We start from the raw sequence: 21,078 nt of genomic DNA, 5'->3' as shown, positions 1-21,078 counted from the left end.
GGCACATTGTCTGCTAAAACACAGGGAAATAACTCTGATCTGTTTTTTCTTTTCTGACACTCTCTGTCTCATATTCGAAACCTTTCAAATAGTTTAAGTTAAAATTAAGCGGTCCTAATAATAGTTCAGGCTTTAACTTCTCAGATTTAAATCCTCCTTGTGGTTTTGTTGTTTGGCGAGTCCTGTAAGTTTTATAGAACCACCATTTCTGAAGTTCCTGGCTTCTTTCTATATGCAATTTTCCACTTCTGTTCATGGCTCAACTTTTGTCTCTTTATGCTTTCTGCTACATCTAGCAACGGGCTCCTTTTAAATCTCCCATCCATTTTGTCAGCTTTAGGAAGTGAATCAGGGTCCTCAATGAATGACAAACTGCTTATGTTGAACTATACACGTTTCTTAATCGAGAGATAATCAGTGTATTTGGTAACTCTTCTTTCTAGTCTGGTATGAGATGCAAAAATTCTCTAATCAAGTCTTTGAGCTTTTGCTTAATATAGAAGCAAAAAATATGTTAAGATGACAATCAGCCCTTGCATTCAGGATGAAATGTGCCTTTTGATGCAGTTATATGAACAGTTCTTAGTTTCTGGTGGAATTCATAACCTTTACAAAAACAATCTGTAGACCATTGTAAATTCAGCATCTTGAAAAGCATGTATATGGAAGAAAGATAAAATGTGCAGTATGATGTTAGCTATTGAAAATTAACAACACATCTGCTAATGGTAACCCCATTTGACAAAATAATTGCCTTCTGCATTTGACTTACTGAAGCTTTACTGTTTAAAAACCCCATTTATTCTGTTACACCATGCATGTACAGAGATCCCAGGTGCTGTCATCTAAGAAGAAATAGGTAGAGACTATTGTTCATTAATAATAAAATGATTCATTGAGAGTAAAAAGATAATTAAGGGGTTTATAGCTAAATGACTAAAGATATAAAGTAAAAGATAATTTTAGCATATTAAAAGTTTGCATTGAATATGACAAGGATAAAATCCACAGAAAATAGTATGTGTAAAACAATAAAAATGAGACAGTGAACATAGGAACATCTTGGATGTATTTAAGTCCTAGATAAAGCTGCTTCATATTTATTCCAGATTTTTAAAAATCCTTACCTAAAAGCTAAAATAACTTCTTTCCTTCTATTAATCTCCACACATGGTGAAATCTCCCACCCTGTTTTGCTCCCTTTCCCCTGCCAAAAAACTTAGCAAAACTTGAGGGTTACAGTTTTCCTTGAGGCAGTACTTGGTTCGCCTACTTGAAGAACTGATTCTAACGAGTTATCATCAGCCTCGGTGCACAGTTGCTGGCTGCATGCTGGTAGCCCTTGGCCTGTGGAGCTGTAAGGTTGGCTTTCATACGGATGTGTCATGAAGATGCAGGAACAACCAACATTCACTGTACTGTTTCTCAACTCTGTTTTCTAAAATCCTTTGTTCTTCTACCAAAGTTAAGGTGATCAAACACCATCACCGTGTCATCATCATTTCCTACCTTCTTTCTTTTCCACATATATTCTCTCTTCCTGCCTGTTTAGATACCATCCTTTGATTCTTTTCTAGATGGAAGAGAGTAAAACATTTTTCTTTAATACAGTTATTTCGTTTACTTTTCTCAGAAGTAAGATACGTGCTGCTTCTATTATCCAATGTTTTAGAAGACTCCTGCACAATACTGCTGTGCTCTGAACTCAAGGAAACGGTATCAAAATATACCAAGATGTTATTAGCAATAAAAATTTGGATTGTTCAGGCACAGAATCCTGTTAATATATTTCAGGGCTCAAAAGATGATATGTATGTATTGTTGATGATGTATCAACTGCTTCTGGGTTGTAGGCAGAAGTGGTTCCCAAGTGTTTGGGAGCTGCAGAAATGAGCATTTCCATGCAGTAGTTGCATCAGATCAAGACCTGCCCCTGTGGTTCAGCTGAGTGACCACACAGGCGATTGCTGCTGACTTAAATAGCAGGGGTGAGACCCCAGGACTGGTTCTGATTTGGCGCAGCCTGCAACATGAAGTTGGTTGGTTGTGTATGAGGCATGTGAAGGAGCACATGTGAGGGAAGCAGGCATGCAAGTGGGCCATCGTGTGCTGGGGTTGCTGAGGAGATGCTGCTGTGCCACAGCGGTGTTGTGGAAGGCATGAAGGAAAACTGCTGTATGTGTTCGTCAGCTATCAGAAAGTTGTGACCCATGATAGTTTGCCTGTGGTGCCTAGAGTGACAGTGACTGTGTTGTGGCTTATAATTTGCCCAGGGTAAGCCTGGGTTCCTCAGGCCTGCTGCCATCCTTAACTTGGAAAAAAAAGTGGTTCAGGAAAAATGGCTCTGTCGCCCTTTGCTTGGTGGAGGTTTGTTGACTGGCTTGTTTCTCCATGTTGCTACTTTCCATAAGGGAAGACTGTAGCAATTATTTAGGTTGATAAAATTCATTAAAATGAAAGAGATTTTTATCACTGACCTCAGTGTAGCCAGGTAACTGTGTTATCCCCTGCTCTGGGGACTCTGCTAATAGCTCCCCATGCAATAGGAGGCAAGCTCTCATTTTTTCAAAGAGAGGATTATTAGGTATCATCTACTGTTAGTGTGGAACCTGAACAATTCTTCCTACACTGACAGGCTTACGAACTGCTTACAACCATCTATCCTATCAGTTAAATTGCTTAATTCTTGTATGTGCAGTCCTTCTTGTCCAGAGCAATGGTCAATAATAATGCACAAGGGAGATAATTTTCAGCAGCATTACGTGGAAACACCTACATAAAAGAAATGTCTCTTAATGCAAAGATCTTGGGATGAGTTAGACAGCAGCAGCGTTGACACAAGTGTGAAGATGAATGCAGAGGAATGGATTGGTTCCAATTACCTTGTTCAGAGTATTTTGGTATGTTTCATTCCAGAGTAGTTTTTTTATTAAAAAGTTAATTTTTTCTGCCTCTTCCTCTGCTTGTGAAAAGAAAAAACATTAATATCTTTTCATATTGTTGTACAGACCACTTTCTGATGCTGAACAGATCAACTTTTTAAAGAAAACGAGACTATATATTCAGCAGCAGAAGTATGATGAAGCGGTAAGTTTATTTTTGCTATGTGCCTTCTAGAAACTTTTTACAGGAACTTCTATTATATGTAAATATTTAGATTTAAATTGAAATAAAACTTTTTTCCTTTCTTATGATGCACATCTCATTAACACAAATAAAATCGCACTGTAAGTTTCCAAAATTTTGCATTTTGACGTCAGTTCTAATGATGTCGAGTCAGTTAAGTCCCAACTGGATACCTAGATGTATAAAGAAGCATCATAATGTATGCTCAACTTCTTATTATATTCTTCCTTACAGATCTTTTAATCACCAGAGAATCCTCTGTGGCCACGAATTACACAGCTGAGCTCCCCATCTTTGGGTAAATCACAGGGGTCAGCACAGCTCTGTGTAAGGAATGACACAGTGGGAAAAAACACTGCCTTTATCATAGCATCTCCTCAGTGGAGGTACTGAGTAAGGGGACATGTGACTAGACTGGGTACAACCCTTCTTATGTGCAAATGATTTGCATCCTGAGAGCCCCAAGCAGCTGCTTTGTGAATGAAACTGGGGCTCCAGTTCAGTTTCTAAATTCACCTCTGGTGCTTAGGCAAAGAGCTGGGGGCATCAGATACTACTGAAGTAAAGGACATCAAACCCCAGGAAAGGGGGTATTTCAGGCTGTGGAGAGTGACCATGTTTCAGCTGCATCCATAGTCCTCCTATGGAAATGTTGTGCCTTTGGAAGCACATGACTTTTTTGGGGGTGTCACATATACTGGAATATATATATATGTTCAAATGCTCATGGGAAAAACAAGTGGCATGCTTGGTAGTAGGTGGTGTTCAAGGTGTGCTATCTGTGTAGCTTTCACCATCTGACCACTGTCATGGCCAGAGGGGATGGCAAAGGAGCCAAATGATGATTGACTTTGTCCAACAGGAGTCCAAAGCCATGTGTACTCAAGCAGTTGGTGCTGGCCAAAACACTACCTAAACACAGAGAGGACACATGTGCCACCAGTGGCACAGCTGCTTGAGCTCCAACTGCTGTCAGGTCAATTTGTGGAACGGAGCTTACACCATTCTAAACAGTTGCTAACATGTTTTGTCTGCCTCTAGGTATCTCTGTGCAAAACCCTGATTAACCTTGCTTTGGAAGGCTTGTCTTATTACCATACTTATGATAGATTATTCCTGGGTCTAAGTATTGCAATGAGTTTTGTGGGCTGGACGACTTACGTGATTTTGGTGATTATCAAGACCCATACCGATTTGACCAAGACTGTCCAGATGAATAACAAGGTAGGTCAGAAACATGCAATTATTTTTACAATTAGTTTTCAGCACTATGCGTACACTCAGTCTCTCTCTGCAGGACAAATTGCACACCTGCCACTTTATTTGCATGTGGAAACTGGCAACTTGCAGAGTTTCCTACCTACTGTAATCCTGCGTAGCGTTCCTGTTTATTAGGATCAGTATTCTTAAGCCATGTAAGTCTGAGTGTGCAATACTGTGCTTTCTCAGTTTGTTCCTTCCTGCAGCTGTGCATTTTAGTAAATGCTAATGCAAGTGTGAACAAACATAGTGATTTGAAACTGTCTTTAACCAGAAGTCAATTTTCAGCATTAATGGTAGTAAAGTCAGCACTCTGTTGTAACAATATTTTTTTGGAAGAATACAGACTTCAGGCTTCCATTTTGATTTTTGTTCTTTACTGAAAGGCCAAAAAAAAGCATGCAAATTATTTTATTCCTGTCCTCTTTGGCAATGTGAAATCAGTTTTCAGAAGCTGTGCGTTCCAATCATGGTGTTTTTAAAATGTATAGCCTGTTTTAATAGAAAGGTGAACTGTGGTTTCAGGAATTGGCTTGCTCTCTTGCTCTTTGTGATTTGCAAGGGTGCAGCAGAAGAGATCAAAGATGAAGGAAGCTCTTTTTGATAAGACTATTATGGTTTGGTTTTTCACGAAGTACAAAACCCTAGGAAATTCATTTACTTTCAGTCATTCATCAGAAAAACAGATCTCAGGAAGGTGAAAGGCAAAAAGCTAGCATTTCACTAGAGAAGGATTAAAGCCTTAGGGGGGGGGGGAATCTCCCAAACTTCAAGAATTTGTTTCAGAATAAAAGGAATTGTTTCATTTGATAATGTAAATGAGAATGTGCACTCACTTAGCGTCTTTACTGCCTTCAATATATTACTCAGAAAATTCCTATCATGCTATCTTGAGGTTTTTACTGCTGGCCGAAATGAGATAGTCTTGGCCTTTAATGAAAATGATCAAACAAAATTGAAATGGAAAATATTCATAAGTGCTGTAATGCATGATTTAGGTTTTCTTTCATCAAGAAACTGAGAAGAAATAATCCAAGATGCATGTTATGTTAGATATGAACAAAATAATTACAATAAATAGACTGAGTATAGGGCATATTAATAACTACATTAAGCAAAAACTTCACATTTTTAGTTGACATGAGTTTTCATTTGGTATATTGATTTTACTTGTTGAAGACAAATTTTATGCTAGTAACACTGGTAGAAAAAAAAAGGTTTCTTAGTTCTTTGTCTATAGAATTTTTCTTTCCTCAGTTTTAGTAAGAGGCCTTTTTCTGTAGAAACCTTTTTTAGTGTTCCTAAATACTTAGAGAATCACAGTGTGAGGCTAATCCTTCATATATGGAAGCTATTTGGTTTATAGCTAATATTGGAGCTACTTAAAGAATTTTGCTGAGAAACTAATTTACCATTGACAAATAGTTTTCTGCAAAGCACAGCCTTATAAAATCTGAAAGGAGCCTCTGAATAATGAAACTGCATAACCTGTATATATCATCTTTAAAAGTTTTTGGCTTCTTATGCGGCATGTGAAAAAACTTTTTTGTTTGGAGTAGTGTCTTGTTTCGCTTAGCAAGAATCCTAACCTTTTAATCTATTTTTAAACATCCACAGAAAATGCAAAACTGGTTTTCATTTTCAATGCATGACCAACTATATTGGACTCTACAATATTTATGTCTGTATATGGAATAAAATGTTGATTGTATGTGTTTACTCATTCAGTGATAAATTACATTGTGTGCATATCATATCTATATATATTTATTCTGTCTATATGTCAGCAAATGTGAAATTAAAAACTCATAAAACAAAGTTGCATTAGGTCAACTTTCTATATGACATATTTTTTCATACTTTAATGGCATACCTCAGCAGAAATTCTATCTTAAAAATCATTTAGAACTTGCACTTGCTGTCATTTTAGATCAAGGCAGTTGTATGTCAGTTACAGTGGGGACCAGAAAAATTGTTAACCTGTCTATGTGAACTGCTAATTGAATATCTTTTCAGCATATTTAACATAGTCGCGTATCTGTCTACATAACTTATTCAAAGAAATTGGCATTCGTGTAGAAGAAAACAGTGTCTTCAGTCATTACCTACACAATACACTAAAGACTGCTCAGCCACTAAAGCTGCCTTTGCTATGTCAAGGTGCAATACATAAAATTGTTTATTTAAAACTGGTACATAATCTTCCCTTACCAGTAATTCTTCTGATACCTGAACGTCCCTAAATACGGAAGAGTAGTTCAATGACCAGGTAAAAGGCAGATGCAGAGTGATTGTTTAAATGCTTCTCTTTGTACAAACAAGAGATTGCTGCTAGCTGATGATTAAGGACAAGCATACCTGTCTGAGAATACCTGTTTTAAAGATTTTGTTTCTGTCTTTGATGTTCCTCCTTACAGCTCTCTCAAGTCCAAGAATGTGTTTCTTTGAGTATGTGGTAGGGAGAATGTTCTAATCTCCTATCTTTATGTTTTTTTTTTAAGAAAAGCCCAAAGCTGGTGTTGAAGGTTAGGATTAAATATAATAACAGTTCTAGCTATGCTAGGAACCTTTTAGTGCCATGCCCCTCTAGTCCTCTGTTGTATTTTGAAATTGTAGGTTCTTTGAGTAAGTCCATCTCTCCTGTGGAAGGTTGGTCTCAAACCTCCTTCAGTAGTTGTCCCTAGATCCTGAAGAGTTGGGTTTTTTCCAGTCAGAGTTGACACTTTATATTTTAATTTAATTAGTTCTCTTACGAGTGTCTCAAGCAGGAGGAAGAAATGTGCTAATGGAATTTTCATTAAATCTTTTGACTGTAATGCTATGAACTTGAACTCAAAAGGTTATGCTCCAAGTCTGTTTTTAGAATCTGAATGTAAGAGACTTCTTTTTTCCAAGACCTTTAACATTTCTGACTTCCAGTGGATTTCAAGAATCCATTGAACATAAATAATACTGCGTACATTGGGCTTCCAGATTGTACAAGTGTGCCTTGCCTGTGGAGATTTGACTGCAGGACCTTATGTAGAGACATATTTAGAATTAGATCTTCAAATCCTACTGTTGTTTTTTTTTTATCTGGCTGGAAACAGTGTCCAGACTTGTGTACATAGACACAAGGCAGCTTGAGTGGCTGTCTTAAAATGACATTTGCTTTACTGTGTAACTAACAAATAGAAAATAGTGTGTAGGTTAAAACATTTTGTTGCTGTTTCAGGAATGTTTGTCCGACCATTTGTTTTTCAGGAATCTACTGTTCTTTTCTACAGTTTTGCCTTTCTCGGATTGATAGTAGCTTTTTTCCTGTTAATTCAAGCATGTCCTTGGACATACTACGTATACTGTCTCTTGCCAGTACCAATATGGTATGCAGTTGTCAGAGAGTAAGTAAAGAATACATTTTATAAAGAATGTTTTATAAAACCAAGTCTGTGCTTCCTTTTTGTTGACAAATTTTACTGTAAGTTTGGGAGAAAAATTTAGATATAATTTTATTAAACTTCCTGAAATTCTTCCTGAGACATTCCACAGGACTCGGGTTTATATTTCACTTGACATATAGAGTAGTTTCCAAACTGCCTGATACAGCTACCAATTCTAGAAGATATCTTTTCTATTAGCAAAAATAAATTAATGTCTTTCCAAGACGGAATGTTTTTAGTACTCTTGTAACTGTAGCAAAAGGGTGCTAAAATCTTGGGTAAATACCTGTAGTAGCTGATTTTTGTCAAATGGGACAGGTTGTTCCTTTTCTTCATTAACTTTGAAATAGTCTGATACTGCAAAGTGTCAGGTATGCTGAACTCCAGCTGCTTTTGGAGAATGTGTGCTAGTCATGTTGCAGATTGTGCTCTGATATTGAAACAAACTTGTCTTGTTTGGATCTCCTTTTACTGCAAATCCAAAAATACTTTTTACCTTCTGATTGCCATTACTTACCTAATCTAGTGGCAATTCTGTAGATAGCAACTTGGTATTATTCAGACAAAATGAGACCAACTGCAGTTAGATAATGAGCTGCCTCATAAAACAGTGGAAAAACTAACTGGGGATTTCTTTCTCTCTGTCTAAATCTTCTGAATGTTTCATCAGTTATGACGGACATTAAGCACAGCATCACCAAAAATGCTCATAAACTCAGAGTAGATTCTGTCCAAATACTGGTGGAGATATGCCAGAAATGGGAGGGGAAAAGCTTGAGGGTTTTATTGTAGATTTGATATCAAGTAAAACTGGGATGAAGGAGCCTCAGGCCATCACCCACCATCACCCATATTGCAGGATCAGCAATACCTGAAACATTTCTTGTGCTCTGTCCCCCTCCCCGCCCTTCAAAGGTAAAATCCTGTATTATTTCTGTTTTTAAAAATTAATTACTATCTTGTTCCATCACTTTGAACAGAATTCCTGTTTTTCAAGACCTTGCTGCAAATCTCTTATCACTTCATATCAGTCAGTCTATAGGATTCCTCTTGGTTTGTACACTGGGAATTGAAATACTAGTAAGTATTTTATCCGTATGTATCAACAGGGTATCTCATTGCTAGCATTCTACCTCTTTAAGGAATTGTAAGTTTTATTAATGTGCTTGTTTTTCAGTCTTCTGTTGGAATTTTTTTTAATTAGGTCTTCAGCTTTTTCTACCGCTCTACACTTACTATTGGTCTTCTGGTCTTTGCTGGCTGGCCAGTCATCACACAGCTGTGGGTTCAAGCAAAGGTACTGTATTGCTTTGCTTAAAAAGAGCTTTTTAAATGGCTAACGTCTGATTGCATCTTAAGATGTTGGGACTGCTCTTTGGAATGCTGCTTTAGATTCTTGTTAAGTTATGCTCTTATTCTGATCTCTGTCATGAGCAGCATTTAGCAAGGCAAGGGAGTTTAATGTGATCTGGATAGATCTCTTATACAAGATAACTAACAAGACTGTTTAAGAATTTCAGGATAGCCATGAGTTAGCTATCAGTCTTCTGTTATTAATGATAACTAAAAAATACTTGACTTAAAATCATATGAAATACAGATACTTTATCAAATTGTCACAGTGACAAAAACATTGACATACATTATTTGTGAAAGTGCCACCATTTAAGTAATATGATCATTTATTGAAAAAAAAATAACTGAAAAACACTTGTCAATTCATTATTGTCTGCAATCAGTTGGCATGCATCGTTCCTCTGAGGCAGCTTTCTGTGCTGTTTTTCCCAGGAAAAAACTTCACTTTTGTAGTTATGGGTGTGAAGTGGCACAACCTTTAATGTAAGAGACTTTTCTTCCATTATTTTGTTCAAACATCTCTTATTTCACAGAACAGCTAAAACCTAGAGTTCTGGGGTAACATTAACATTTTAATTAAAACAACAAAAAAAATTGAGTCAAATTGCCAAGTCTTGCCCTGCAAGAACTGTCAAGATGGAGGCTGGTGTTTGTTTCTTTACAATTTTTTTAATTGTATTTGAGTAATCAAGTAAGTTGTCTAAAAGCTGGGTATACACAGAAGGTGTTTTGTAGCACTGAAAACTTCCTTTCAGGAACTTGAATCTGACTTGAGTTTGAAAACTTGAAGTGATATAGCTCTTAATGTCTTTATTTAGAGTAAAATACCTGGAATAGTTTGGGGTTTTTTTCCCCCTAGCAAAGAATTTAGAGAACTACTTAGACGATTATGGTGGTTAAATAAAATGGCATTCAGATTCAAAGACTGGAAAATGTTACTATATTGATAGGGAACAGGTGATTAGGTAGCTGCTGGGAACTACTGATGAGGTTAGTTTTACTCCTTTCTTCCAGAGGGTTACTCATCAGCTTTCTGGTGACTGCAATGTATGTGAAGGCCACACTTTGAGAAAGTGCTTTTAAGTATAAGCTCAGCTTTAATTCACATTGTCTTTGATAGGATTTTGACAGCTGTGTAAATGAGATTCTTTTCCATATTAAATTGAAGTGCTGTAATACCAATGATCCTGTGCCCTTTTTTCAGTTGATTTTACTCTTGATAGATGCAGGGTTTTTTTTGCCTGTGGGAGATGCTAGTAGTCATTAGTAGTTTGCTGAAATATTTTTTTTCTGATTAGACAATTGTCTGTACAGACGACCTCCAAAAAATTCCATTTTTTTTTTCCTTCTTTTAGACAACAGCATTGATCTGGAGTCTTCTGTGTGTGCTCCTGGCAGTATTTCCATTAATGCCTGTTGTAGGAAGAGAACCAAACATTCCTCTGGTGTAAGAATCTCATGGTGTTCTTTAAACTTTTTATTTCCCTCTTTGATATTCAAAATTTAGGCTGACTTTTGATATATGTGAGGAATTGCATTATTGAAAGCTGGCTGAGACAGGTATTGAAATTCAGAATTTAAATAACGTTATTATAGAGACCTCAGTTATTCACTAATGTGAATGGGAATAGACTTTTTAATTCTTTTGCCACATCCATTTGTTCTTTGTGTTATTCTGTTATTTCTTGTTGAGGGAAACATTTCTCACAATACAAAAATTTGCAAATTTTACATGAAAATAAGGGTCATCATTAAAGGAGGTGCTTCACTGGGGTGCAAACATGGTAAATAGCAGTGACATATATGAATAGGAACATTTACTCAAAAGCAATTTACTTTGACAGCATCTTTCTGATTTCCTCCATCTAATTTTGAATAATCTGTCTTTGAATAGCAGTCTGTACCTAATGAGATATTCAGGGAAATAGAACAAATAGGATAGGCAGAGCTCTCTTCTTCCTTGGTGTCTCCCTTGTCTTGTCTTTTTCCACTTCTGCTTCTGTTCTGTGTTTTCCTTTCTGGTGTTGCTTGTCTGATTTTCTACAGTTGTTGATTTGCATTTTTTTCTAGTACATCTTTGTTGCCTGTCTTTCTCCTCCTGTGAGATACTCTTTCATCAGAGAAGCATACTCTCATATCTGGATGCAATCCAGGTGCTTGGCCTGAAGTCGTTCAACTTGTAGTATCATTGTAGTTACTGCAGAGCAAGGCTTGAATTGACCTAGACTGCAATGGCTTCTTCTGCTGTCTGGCAGAAGATACTGTACCCCACCAGAGCCAGGGTGCTTAATCCTCAGTAACGTACAGGATTTGAGCAGTAATATGTGATTGCAGATAGAATTATGAGCCCCGATATTTCCAAAATTATTGACATTCTGTCTTGATATTTTTTCAATGCGATTTAAATCTATCTATTGAAAACCCTTCTTAGTCTTGATGCTTGGGCACATTAGAAATGTTCAGGACAGATTTGGTCTGGCTGTATTACGACCTCTCAGCTGTATATACACATGTATGTATTTCTGCTGGTCCAAACTGAGGGGTTTTTTTATGCTTTAGAACATTTGAGCACAGCTTAGAAATCAAAATGGGATTAAATTACCTTCAGATCTTCCTCCCTGACACTTCTTTACATTCACTTTACTCAGGCTGTACATCTCCCTATTTATTCTTCTAATGAAACATTGTACCTCTGAAACAGTTTGTGCCTGTCTGAATCTTGTCAAGGGAGTTTTGAAGCTGAAAAGCCTTGAAGCAACAATTAAAAATATATGTATGTGTGACACTTCAGGATATTGAAGATAAGCAGATGCTAGGAGAGAAGGTACAGGAGGGAGAAATTAGAGTGCCAGTGAGAAATAAGTGCATATATTAAATCTGTTCGTGAGCGGTGGCCACTGTGTGTCAGGTCAGGGCCTCTTCAGTACATTAATAAAACTCGTATGGTATGAACAGGGAGCTCCTGACTCAATTCAGTCATAAAAAGCATACAGGAGGTGAAAGCAGGGTCAGATGACCCAGGAGGGACATAGAGTTGCTATCTGAATATGCAGGATAGGTTAGGAAAGCCAAAGCTCTCCTGGAGTTGAATCTAGTGTGGGATGTAACATGCAACAAGACAGCGTACACAGCAGCAAAAGGAAGACAAGGGCAAATGTGGCCCTGCTGCTGACTGGGACAGGTGATAAAGGACATGGAAAAGCTGAGGCCTTCTTTAGCCTCCATCTTTATTGGTAAGACTGGCCATCAGGAACCCCAGCCTTCAGACTACTGAGACCTGTGGGAAAGTCTGGAGCAAGGAAGACATAACGTTAATGGAAGAGATTCAGGTTAGGGAACACTTAAACAAGTTGGACATGCATGAGTCTGTGTACTCTGATGGGATACACCCAAGAGAGCTGAGGGAGCTGGTCAATGTCACTGTGATAATCTGAAGAGTTGTGGCAATGGCTGGTGGGAGAGGTTCCTGAGGACCGGAAGAAAACACACCACTGCTGTTTTCAGGAAGGGCAAGACAGAGGATTCAGGGAACTACAGGCCAGTCAGCCTCACCTCAATCCTTGGAAAGGTACTCGAGCAAATAATCCTGGAAGCAAACCATTTCTAAACATATGAAGGATAAGAAGATGATTGGGAGTAGTGAGCATGAATTTATGAAGGGGAAATTATGCTTGACCAATCTGGTAGCTTTCTAAGATTAGAAGACTGGCTCAGTGGGCCAGGCAAGAGCAGTGAATGTTGTTTATTTTTACTTCAGCAAGGATTTTGATATGTCTCCCATAACATCCTCATACACAAACTGATGATATACAGGCTAGATCAGTGGACAGTGAGGTGGACTGGAAACAGGCTTACCTGTCAAGTTCAGAGGATTGTAAACAGCGGCACAAAGCCAGCTGGAGGCTGGTCACTAGTGGTGTACAGCAGGGGTTGGTACTGGGGTAAATACTGTTTTAACATCTTCATTACTGACCTAGATGATAGGACAGAATGCACCCTCAACAAGTTTGTAGGTGATGCAAACCTGGGAGAAGTGGTTGATGCAGCGGATGGACATGCTGCCCTTCACATGGACCCCAACAAGCTGGAGAAATGGGCAGACAGGAAGCTCGTGAAGTTCAAAAAAGGGAAGTGCAGAGTCCTGCATGAGCAGAAATAATTTCCATGCACCAGCACAGGCTGGGACCAACTGGTTTGACCACGAGCCAGCAATGTGCCTCTTGCAGGAAAGGCTAGTGGAATCCTTGGCATCACCAGAGTGATGATGAGGAAGGTGATTATTCCTCTCTGCTCAGTCCTGATGACATTCATCTGAAAGTGCTGTGTCTGGTTCTGGGCTCTCCGGAAAGAGCTGTGGACGTACTGGACTAGGTCCAGAGAATGGCCGTTAAGATGAGTAAGGGATTAGAGTATCTGTCACAGGAGAGCGAGCGAGAGCTGTGACTGCTTATCCTGCAGGAGAGATTGAGAGTGCTGGAACTGGTTATTCTGGAGAAGACCCAGGAGGATCATATCAATGTATATAAATACCTGTCTGTGGGAGAAGAGTAAAGATGACAGATACTTCTTAGTGTCCAGTGAAGAGACAAGAAATGGGGAAAAATTCAGATACCGGTATTTCCATTTAAACATAAGAAAAAAGCTTTTTTAAGCTGAGGGATGCCAAGCATTGGAGCAGGTTACCCAGCGAGGTTGTGGAGTCTCCATCAGTGGAGGTATTCAACACCCAGCTAGACGTGGCCCTCAGCAGCCGCCTGTAGTTGGCACTGCTTTGAGTAGGGAGTTGAATTAGGCTGATCTCCAGAGATACTTTCCAACCTCTGTTCTGTGAGTGACTAGCCTGCAACTGTGTTCCTGTATTAGTTAGATCATTACTTGAAAATTGCTATATACACCTATGTAGCTTGCTTTTATGGAATATGAGGTATTTGTACATTTTTTTGTTATGCCTGAGAAACCCACAATGAGTAGAGCAGTCACAAATGGACACTTTTGTCGGTAGTGTCTCAGTGGAAATGCCAAGTGTCATGGTTTAGCCCCAGCCAGCAATGAAGCGCCATGCAGCCACTCACTCGCGCCCCCCTCCCACAGGTGGGAGTGGGGAGAGAATTGGAAAAAAAACCTTGTGGGTTGAGATAAAAAACATTTTAATAGGACAGGAAAGAAAGAGGAAATGATAACAAGAATAATAATGATAAAGGAATATACAAAAACAAGTGATGCCCAATGCAACCACCCAGTGATCAATAGCCTGTCCCCAAGCAGCAATTCCTTCTCCCAGCCAACTCCAGTTTAGGTACTGGGCATGCCGTTATATGGTAGGGAATCTCTCTTTGGCCAGCTGTCCTGGCTGTGTCCCATCCCAGCTCCTTGTGCACCTCCCCACTGGCAGAGTGTGGGAAGCTGGAAAGTCCTTGGCTAAGTATAAGCACTACAACTACATCACAACAACTAAAAACATCACTGTGTTATCAACATTATTCTCATACTAAATCCAAAACACAGCATTATACCAGCTATTAGGAAGAAAATTAACTCTATCGCAGCCAAAACCAGGACACCAAGGGACAAGTGAAAGCAAGGACTGAATGGTTTGACTACTTCCATATCAAGGTTGTAGCATGACAGAGAAACATGCCAAAACTTCTGCTGCCTTTACAGTTCCTCTGCTTGCTTGATGACTGAAGGGATCATGTTTACATGATGAGTGATAATCTTCCTGTTAGTCTTGCTGTTGCATTTAAACAAAGCTATTGTATTTGATAGTAATGGTGGTGAAATTACCCTTTTAGATGACAGACCTGTCAAACCTTGAAACCACTAAGTTTACATCACTGATTACTGTTACTACTTTGTTCAAAATATTATTTGGAGGTAATCCAAGTATCTAAAAGTAATGGGTAACAGATCAGACATGTGTCCAAAATGGAGAAATTTTTTTGCCATTGTCATTAAAAGAGTGTAACTGTATTTGTGGATGGCAAGCTTGTATTAAAAACAACAAAAACAAACCAACCCACAAACACCCCACCCCCCAAAAAAAAACACCCAAACAACTGACCAGTACAAAAAAAAAACACCAAACCAAAACCCACACTTGATTCTGAATTGGATTTTGTTTTTTTAAAGCTGGATGTTAAAGTTCCTTAACATATTAAGTCTTGATACTGTAATGAATTATTTCATCTTGGTGAAGAACATTTCCATGAAAATTTCCTGAACCTTTTGATATTTCCTGGGATCTTATTGTTCTTTTGTTTGTTTTTACAGAATAGCAACTGGTTTGCTGACTCTCTTGATCTCTTGCTTCTCATTGCCATCTCTTTGTAAAAGAGAAAATAAGTACAGAAATAATGAAGATCTGAAAGTACATTTTTATCAGGTCAGTTGCTACTTTTCAGTAATTCTGAATGTTAGAGGGTGTTTACATGCAAATTTTTACATACTTCCTAAGAACGTGTTCCTACCAAGGCCACAATTTTAGAGAAGAAAATGATTGTTCCTAACAGTTTTTCCCTTGACTATTTCAAGAGGACCAGGTGCTCATGGTAATACACATTTTTAAATATAACAATGCTTTGTTCCCAAAAACTCATCCTGTGCATATTTATGTGTGTTGATACATAGATGTGCATACACATTTTGATGCTCTACTCAGAGAGTTTGAGAGTTTGTCCTGCCTTCAGTCTGTTTGTAACTTCCAGTGACCTTTGCAGGAATTGCACATGCATACTTAAGGACAGGCTTCCTGGTTCATGAAGTTCTTTCCAGTTTCTGGCTGTTGAATAACAATGTAAGACTGATACTGAGCTGGTTTTCTGTTGGTTAAGTCTTCTTTCAGATGAAAGATGAGACTTTTTTTTCTTTATAGCTTCATGAAATAGGTAGGTCTTTTCGTGGTAGGTGCTAATTAAGTTCTAGAGAGCCTCTAATAATACCTTGCGTGTCTGCTGTCCTTTTTTTTAAAAAAAAACAAAACAAAAAAAACCCTTATTACAGGATAACGGTTTTATTTCAGGACCGGCTTTATTGGTTATGGCTGATGTGCTGGAGTTTCTTATTGAGCTAAGCAAAGGATTGATTATATCAATGATTTAGATATGAAGCTCAAATTGGTTAAAAGGAGGAGGGGAAAGAAGGAATGCTTAAAATGCCTTTACCTGAGCACACACATGTATAATGTGCTGGTGGTTTCTCTGAACTTTCATCTTAACTATGGAAAAGAAGTATCAGTTCCTTTCCTAAGCATTTAAGACAGATATTTTCGGTACTTATTCAGTGGTGGATTTCTCACTGGAATGCCTGAAAACAAATTGGGAGTGAGAGAGCAGCTGGGTGGGCATCTGGCAGCTGGCCAGTGTCAACTCACCACACAACTGCTGCAGCATCTCATGCAGTGTAACTTTGTGGAGGAGCTCACAAATGATGATGAAATAGATCTGTAGTCAAAAAGTAATGCCAGACTCTTCTCAAGCCAACTTCAGAGAATCAGGAAATTCACTCACAGATCCCCGAGATACTTAATTAGATAAAAATGGTCTGCCTGTTTGTTCAAGGAGTAACATCTTAATTTTTCTCCCAACCTTTAAGAAGATCATAAAGCTCTTCAAATTGCTTCTTAATCAGAGGATATTTTACAATAGTGACATCTAATTACTAGTCTCTATTAGATTTTTATTTCAAAAGCTTACTTGGGAATGGAAGATGTGGGATCCACCATTCACACTCTGGGTAAGGAAAGGATTGGAACTTGAGATTATTCAGACTTAGAGGGGGAAAAAGAACATTACAGAGGCATTATCCATTTCTAAGTAAATAACTTGTTTTGATGTTAGGTTGCATTTAGTTGCTTTGAAACGTACAGGAATGCAAAAGGAAAATGTCAGAAGACTAGTATTTCTGGGCAATGGAATTCCCTTTGTTCTCCTTTTTCTTTTGAGTTGGTGTTTTCAGTGGGGACAGGGAAGGAGTTAATCTTCAAAAAAGCTGGTTTGGAACATTTTGAACACATGAGTTTTGATTCACAGCTCACAGGCAATTTTACGGGTGAGATGAATCTTCTAGTCAGATGAAATATACTTATTTTGCAATGACAGACAGTGATCAGGGCACTGACATTCATATACATAAGCACACATGTTCCTGCTTTTTGTCTGACAAGGGATTTCTTAAAAGTAGTTTTTGCAGCTCCCCCATATGTGGTGTTTGGAGGCAGTCACTGAAGGTTATGTTTTCCTCTGATAATGTTGTTCCTTCCTAGACAGGAAACTAAGATTGGTTATTTGATGTTTCTTCATTTTGAGGAATGAGAAGATAGATTAATTATGAATTTGCTATGGTCTTTCTTCGTGTGCCACTTTCCTTCAAGTATTGGCTGAAGTGGAAGGGAGAATATGGTGTCCCATCCGCAAACTCTTGGTGGTTTGTCTTGGGAATTTCCTTAGCCACTCTGCTAACATGTTTTATAGGTTCAGCTCTGACTAAAAGCCTTTGAATTACACAATGGAGGAGGAATAGCTGGTGTTGCTAGGTTTTTCCTTTTAGCGTGAAGGCCAACTGATCTGGCCAAACTTCTCTGATCAGGATCCCCTGACTTTTTTTTTTTTTTAGTTTATCCTTTTCCTCTTTGTTTTGGTAGTGTCTGTGTGCAAGAACCCTCATTTAAATCTTTCATTTCACCTCACCTCAAATTTTTGCATCTGCTCATTTGGGATGAGATGCATTTTCATACAAGAGATAATATTTCTTAAAGGCTCAAGCAGCTCTTATTTGCCTGAGTTACTCTTCACAAATTATTTTGGAATTGCATCTGAACAAAGACTCTTCCCTTTTCAGTTCTTTTCCTATTTCAGTCAGAGAAAGAGAGGGATTCAGTGTAGCCTAGGCTTTTTCTTGTGCTTATGAATTTTTCTTTCTCTTCTGAAGACAACTTTCTTCTTTCTTGTCCAAGTGACCTTCCTTTTCCATCTGGGAATTAGCCTGTAGTGAAGATATCACGCCTGGTAAGAAACAGAGCTTGTCCCATTACATTAATTGCTCTCTTTTTGGTCAAAAAGAAACCTGAGTTGGCAGAGACCCTCAGAGTAGGCAAAACACCCACCAGTCTGCATGTAGCCCTCCACAGAAAAGATAGTTCCCTCTGATTTGATCCTGAACTATGGATTTTTGAGTTGGTTTCTCCATGGATGGGACAGAGTGTACACCTTAGAAAATGAGTATGAATTACATACCTGTATGGATCTGAGAGGTCATTTACAGACTACTCGTTTATTCACTGGTTTTTGTACCTATACACCATAGATTTCCAACATGGGTATTAGCCTTAAAAAAACCCAAAAAAGTCCCAGACAACCAAACAGCATGACCAAAAAGATTTTTCAGCAAAAGTGTATAAATAAATTTTTTAAAGTAAAAATGCAAGCTTGAGTAACTTCATATGATTACATTTACATTTCTGTTACAGAAACTTCAGTTATGTTTAGACCTAATTTTGAAGTTTTGATACATGTCACTCTCTGCTTGAGGCAGAAGATACTAATTACACCCTCACAAGTTCTGAAAATTGCTAAGAGTTTCTCAGGTTTTCTTTTGATATCATTAAAGCAGAAATAACTTTTTTTTTTCTGAATTTTGTTTGCTATGGTAAGGAGAGAATTGTCTTTTGGTTAATGCTACTTCTGTCTTCTAGCAAGGTGGGTGTCAGTCAGTTTTCCCAAGTAGCAAGTGATAGGATGAGAGGAAACAGCCGCAAGTTGTGCCAGGGGAGGTTTAGATTGGATATTAGGAAAAATTTCTTCACTGAAAGTGTTGTCAAGCATTGGAACAGCCTGCCCAGGGAGGGAGGTGGTTGAGTCACCATCCTTGGAGGTATTTGAAAGACGTGTAAATGTGGTGCTTAAGGACATGGTTTAGTGGTAGACTTGGCAGTGTTAAGTTGAGGAATCTAAAAGGTCTTTTCCAACCTAAATGATTCTGTGACCCTTGAAGTCTTTAAGGCTTCAGGATTGGTGGAAACAGGAGTTATTTATAATCCATCAGCTAGACTGCTGATGTATTATAAATACATCAGTGTTTACTGTACGACTTAATTTTTTTGCTGGAGAGAACACCAGTTTCTCCTTGGCAGCAGTTTCATAGGTGAAGTCCAGTTTTTGCTGCGCTACCAGAAACACTGCTGTTCCCATTAGTTGATAATGTTGGGCCAACTTATTATTGCTAGGAGTGTTGTGCTTCATGTGGATCCAAGGTGGCCAGTTTTTTATTTTTCTCCTCTAAATTAGGAGAAATAAACAGTAGGAATCCATGTTGTATCAGTGGAACTGGGGGGACAGGAGGAGTGTTTTCAACCAGCTTTGTATAGTGTCCAGCTGATGATACTGGTTCTATTACCATTCTCTCTATGGGTTGTTATCATATGAGATGCTTAGGAGAGCTCCCAGCCAGAGCTGCTGGCAAAGATGTGTTGGGACTGCAGATGTCACCCCTGATTTCCTCTTTCTAGCTGTGACCTACAGATGAGTGTTTCTCAGAGGCCAGCTCATAAGCTGTTCAAGAATAATCTCTGAACTTCAAAGAAGGTTGTGAAGGGGGAAAGAAGACAGATTCTTAGCTGCAGACTTCAGTTTGCATCTCCAGGTTGCTTCTGCACTATTCCACGGTCCTGGAGATGTTGGTGAAAGCTGAGAGCAGTTTGAACTTTACTTAAACTGTGAACACAGGAGTCTCAAAAGCAGATGCTGAGCCCTTCCCTGGACACTGGCATAGATCTAGCAGCAGTAAATTGGGTTTACTAACGTGCCCAGGTCATCACAGGTCTTCCGAGGCACAAGATATATTATGAGAGATGACACAAAGTGAGTGCAAAGTGACTTCACCAGTGGCTAGGGGGATAGCAGAGGGATTACCAGAGCTCATGACACTAAAAGAAGTTGAAAAGACATATCAAAGGGTAGAGATCTGGGCTGAATACAGCAAAAGCATCCCAAATAAACATCGGAGGTCTAAAGGGGCCAGTTCCCTGAGCTTTTGGAGGCCTAATGCTTTGACCTAGTTTATTGATGTCACAGAGAAATACAAGCTCCATGTTCTTGTGGCCTGAGATAAAATAGAAGCAGCAGATACCGAGCACCAGTGAAACTGGGCCAAAAAAGGATGCTGACTGCTAAGTGTATCCCCGGGGCAGGTACCACCAGGTATCACTGCATCTGCAGGGGAATGGAAGCTATTCATATGGTAAAAAATGTTGGATGTGAACACTGTGCAGTTGGTTTGCACTAAAAAAGCCACAACAGCAATTATATCTTATAATGCAGTTTTAAAGCACATGTTTGCAAAGTAATGCTTGCATGCTTGATTTGCCTTTTAGTGGAACAGCAGAGTTGTGAATAAATAGCAGTAATTGAAAACTTGGCTCAAGCATTTTCTTGGATAACTGTCATCTTTCAAAAATAACCAACTCATGGGGTAATTTTCCTAAGGTTTTTTGCACCTGCTTGATGACTGAATGCTGTCTCTTGAATTAGTCAAAGGGGGAAAAAAAAAAGCCCTCTTCAGCTTCACTGCTTCTCCAAGGCAGAGGGCTCTGCTTGAGGTGGTTCAGCCAGTATCATTAGAACAGTCTCCTAAGATTGCAGCTTCTTTCCATCCCTTGAAATCCACCTCCAATCTGCTCTGCTGCTGCTGTCTCTCCTTACAGAAGCTGTGCTGCCCATGCAAAGCTCTTGCCTTAATTAGGCTTTCCCTTCACCCTGTACCTTAACCTGCAGCAAAGCCAGAGGTTCTGCTAGTTCTTTGTGGTTGCTGTTTGAGGAAAAGTGCTCCTTGAAAAACTGGGGGCATATATTTTCTGTGGTTTACATGAGTGTTTAAGGAATTGTCTTGACAAAGAGCATATCTTGTCAAATCAGTGATCCAGGAC

The 21,078-nt window shown here is 38.7% G+C and overlaps 1 protein-coding gene across 1 annotated transcript in view; it reads left to right on the top strand.

Moving 5' to 3' along the window:
• PIGN (phosphatidylinositol glycan anchor biosynthesis class N) overlaps positions 1 to 21,078 on the top strand; it is a gene marked incomplete at both ends in the record, with an annotated part of 87,807 nt that overhangs the window by 40,661 nt on the left and 26,068 nt on the right. Inside the window, 8 exons of the mRNA XM_081996650.1 lie at positions 827 to 859; positions 3,009 to 3,087; positions 4,168 to 4,350; positions 7,630 to 7,766; positions 8,786 to 8,885; positions 9,010 to 9,102; positions 10,517 to 10,608; positions 15,432 to 15,543. Coding sequence (XP_081852776.1) covers positions 827 to 859; positions 3,009 to 3,087; positions 4,168 to 4,350; positions 7,630 to 7,766; positions 8,786 to 8,885; positions 9,010 to 9,102; positions 10,517 to 10,608; positions 15,432 to 15,543 — 829 coding nt within the window. The remainder of the gene's footprint in view (positions 1 to 826; positions 860 to 3,008; positions 3,088 to 4,167; positions 4,351 to 7,629; positions 7,767 to 8,785; positions 8,886 to 9,009; positions 9,103 to 10,516; positions 10,609 to 15,431; positions 15,544 to 21,078) is intronic.

Source organism: Phaethon aethereus, assembly GCF_964289735.1.
Source record: "Phaethon aethereus genome assembly, chromosome: 2".
Lineage (NCBI taxonomy): Eukaryota > Metazoa > Chordata > Aves > Phaethontiformes > Phaethontidae > Phaethon > Phaethon aethereus.
Note: the sequence above shows the minus strand (reverse complement) of the source record. Positions and strands in the feature narration are given on the sequence as shown.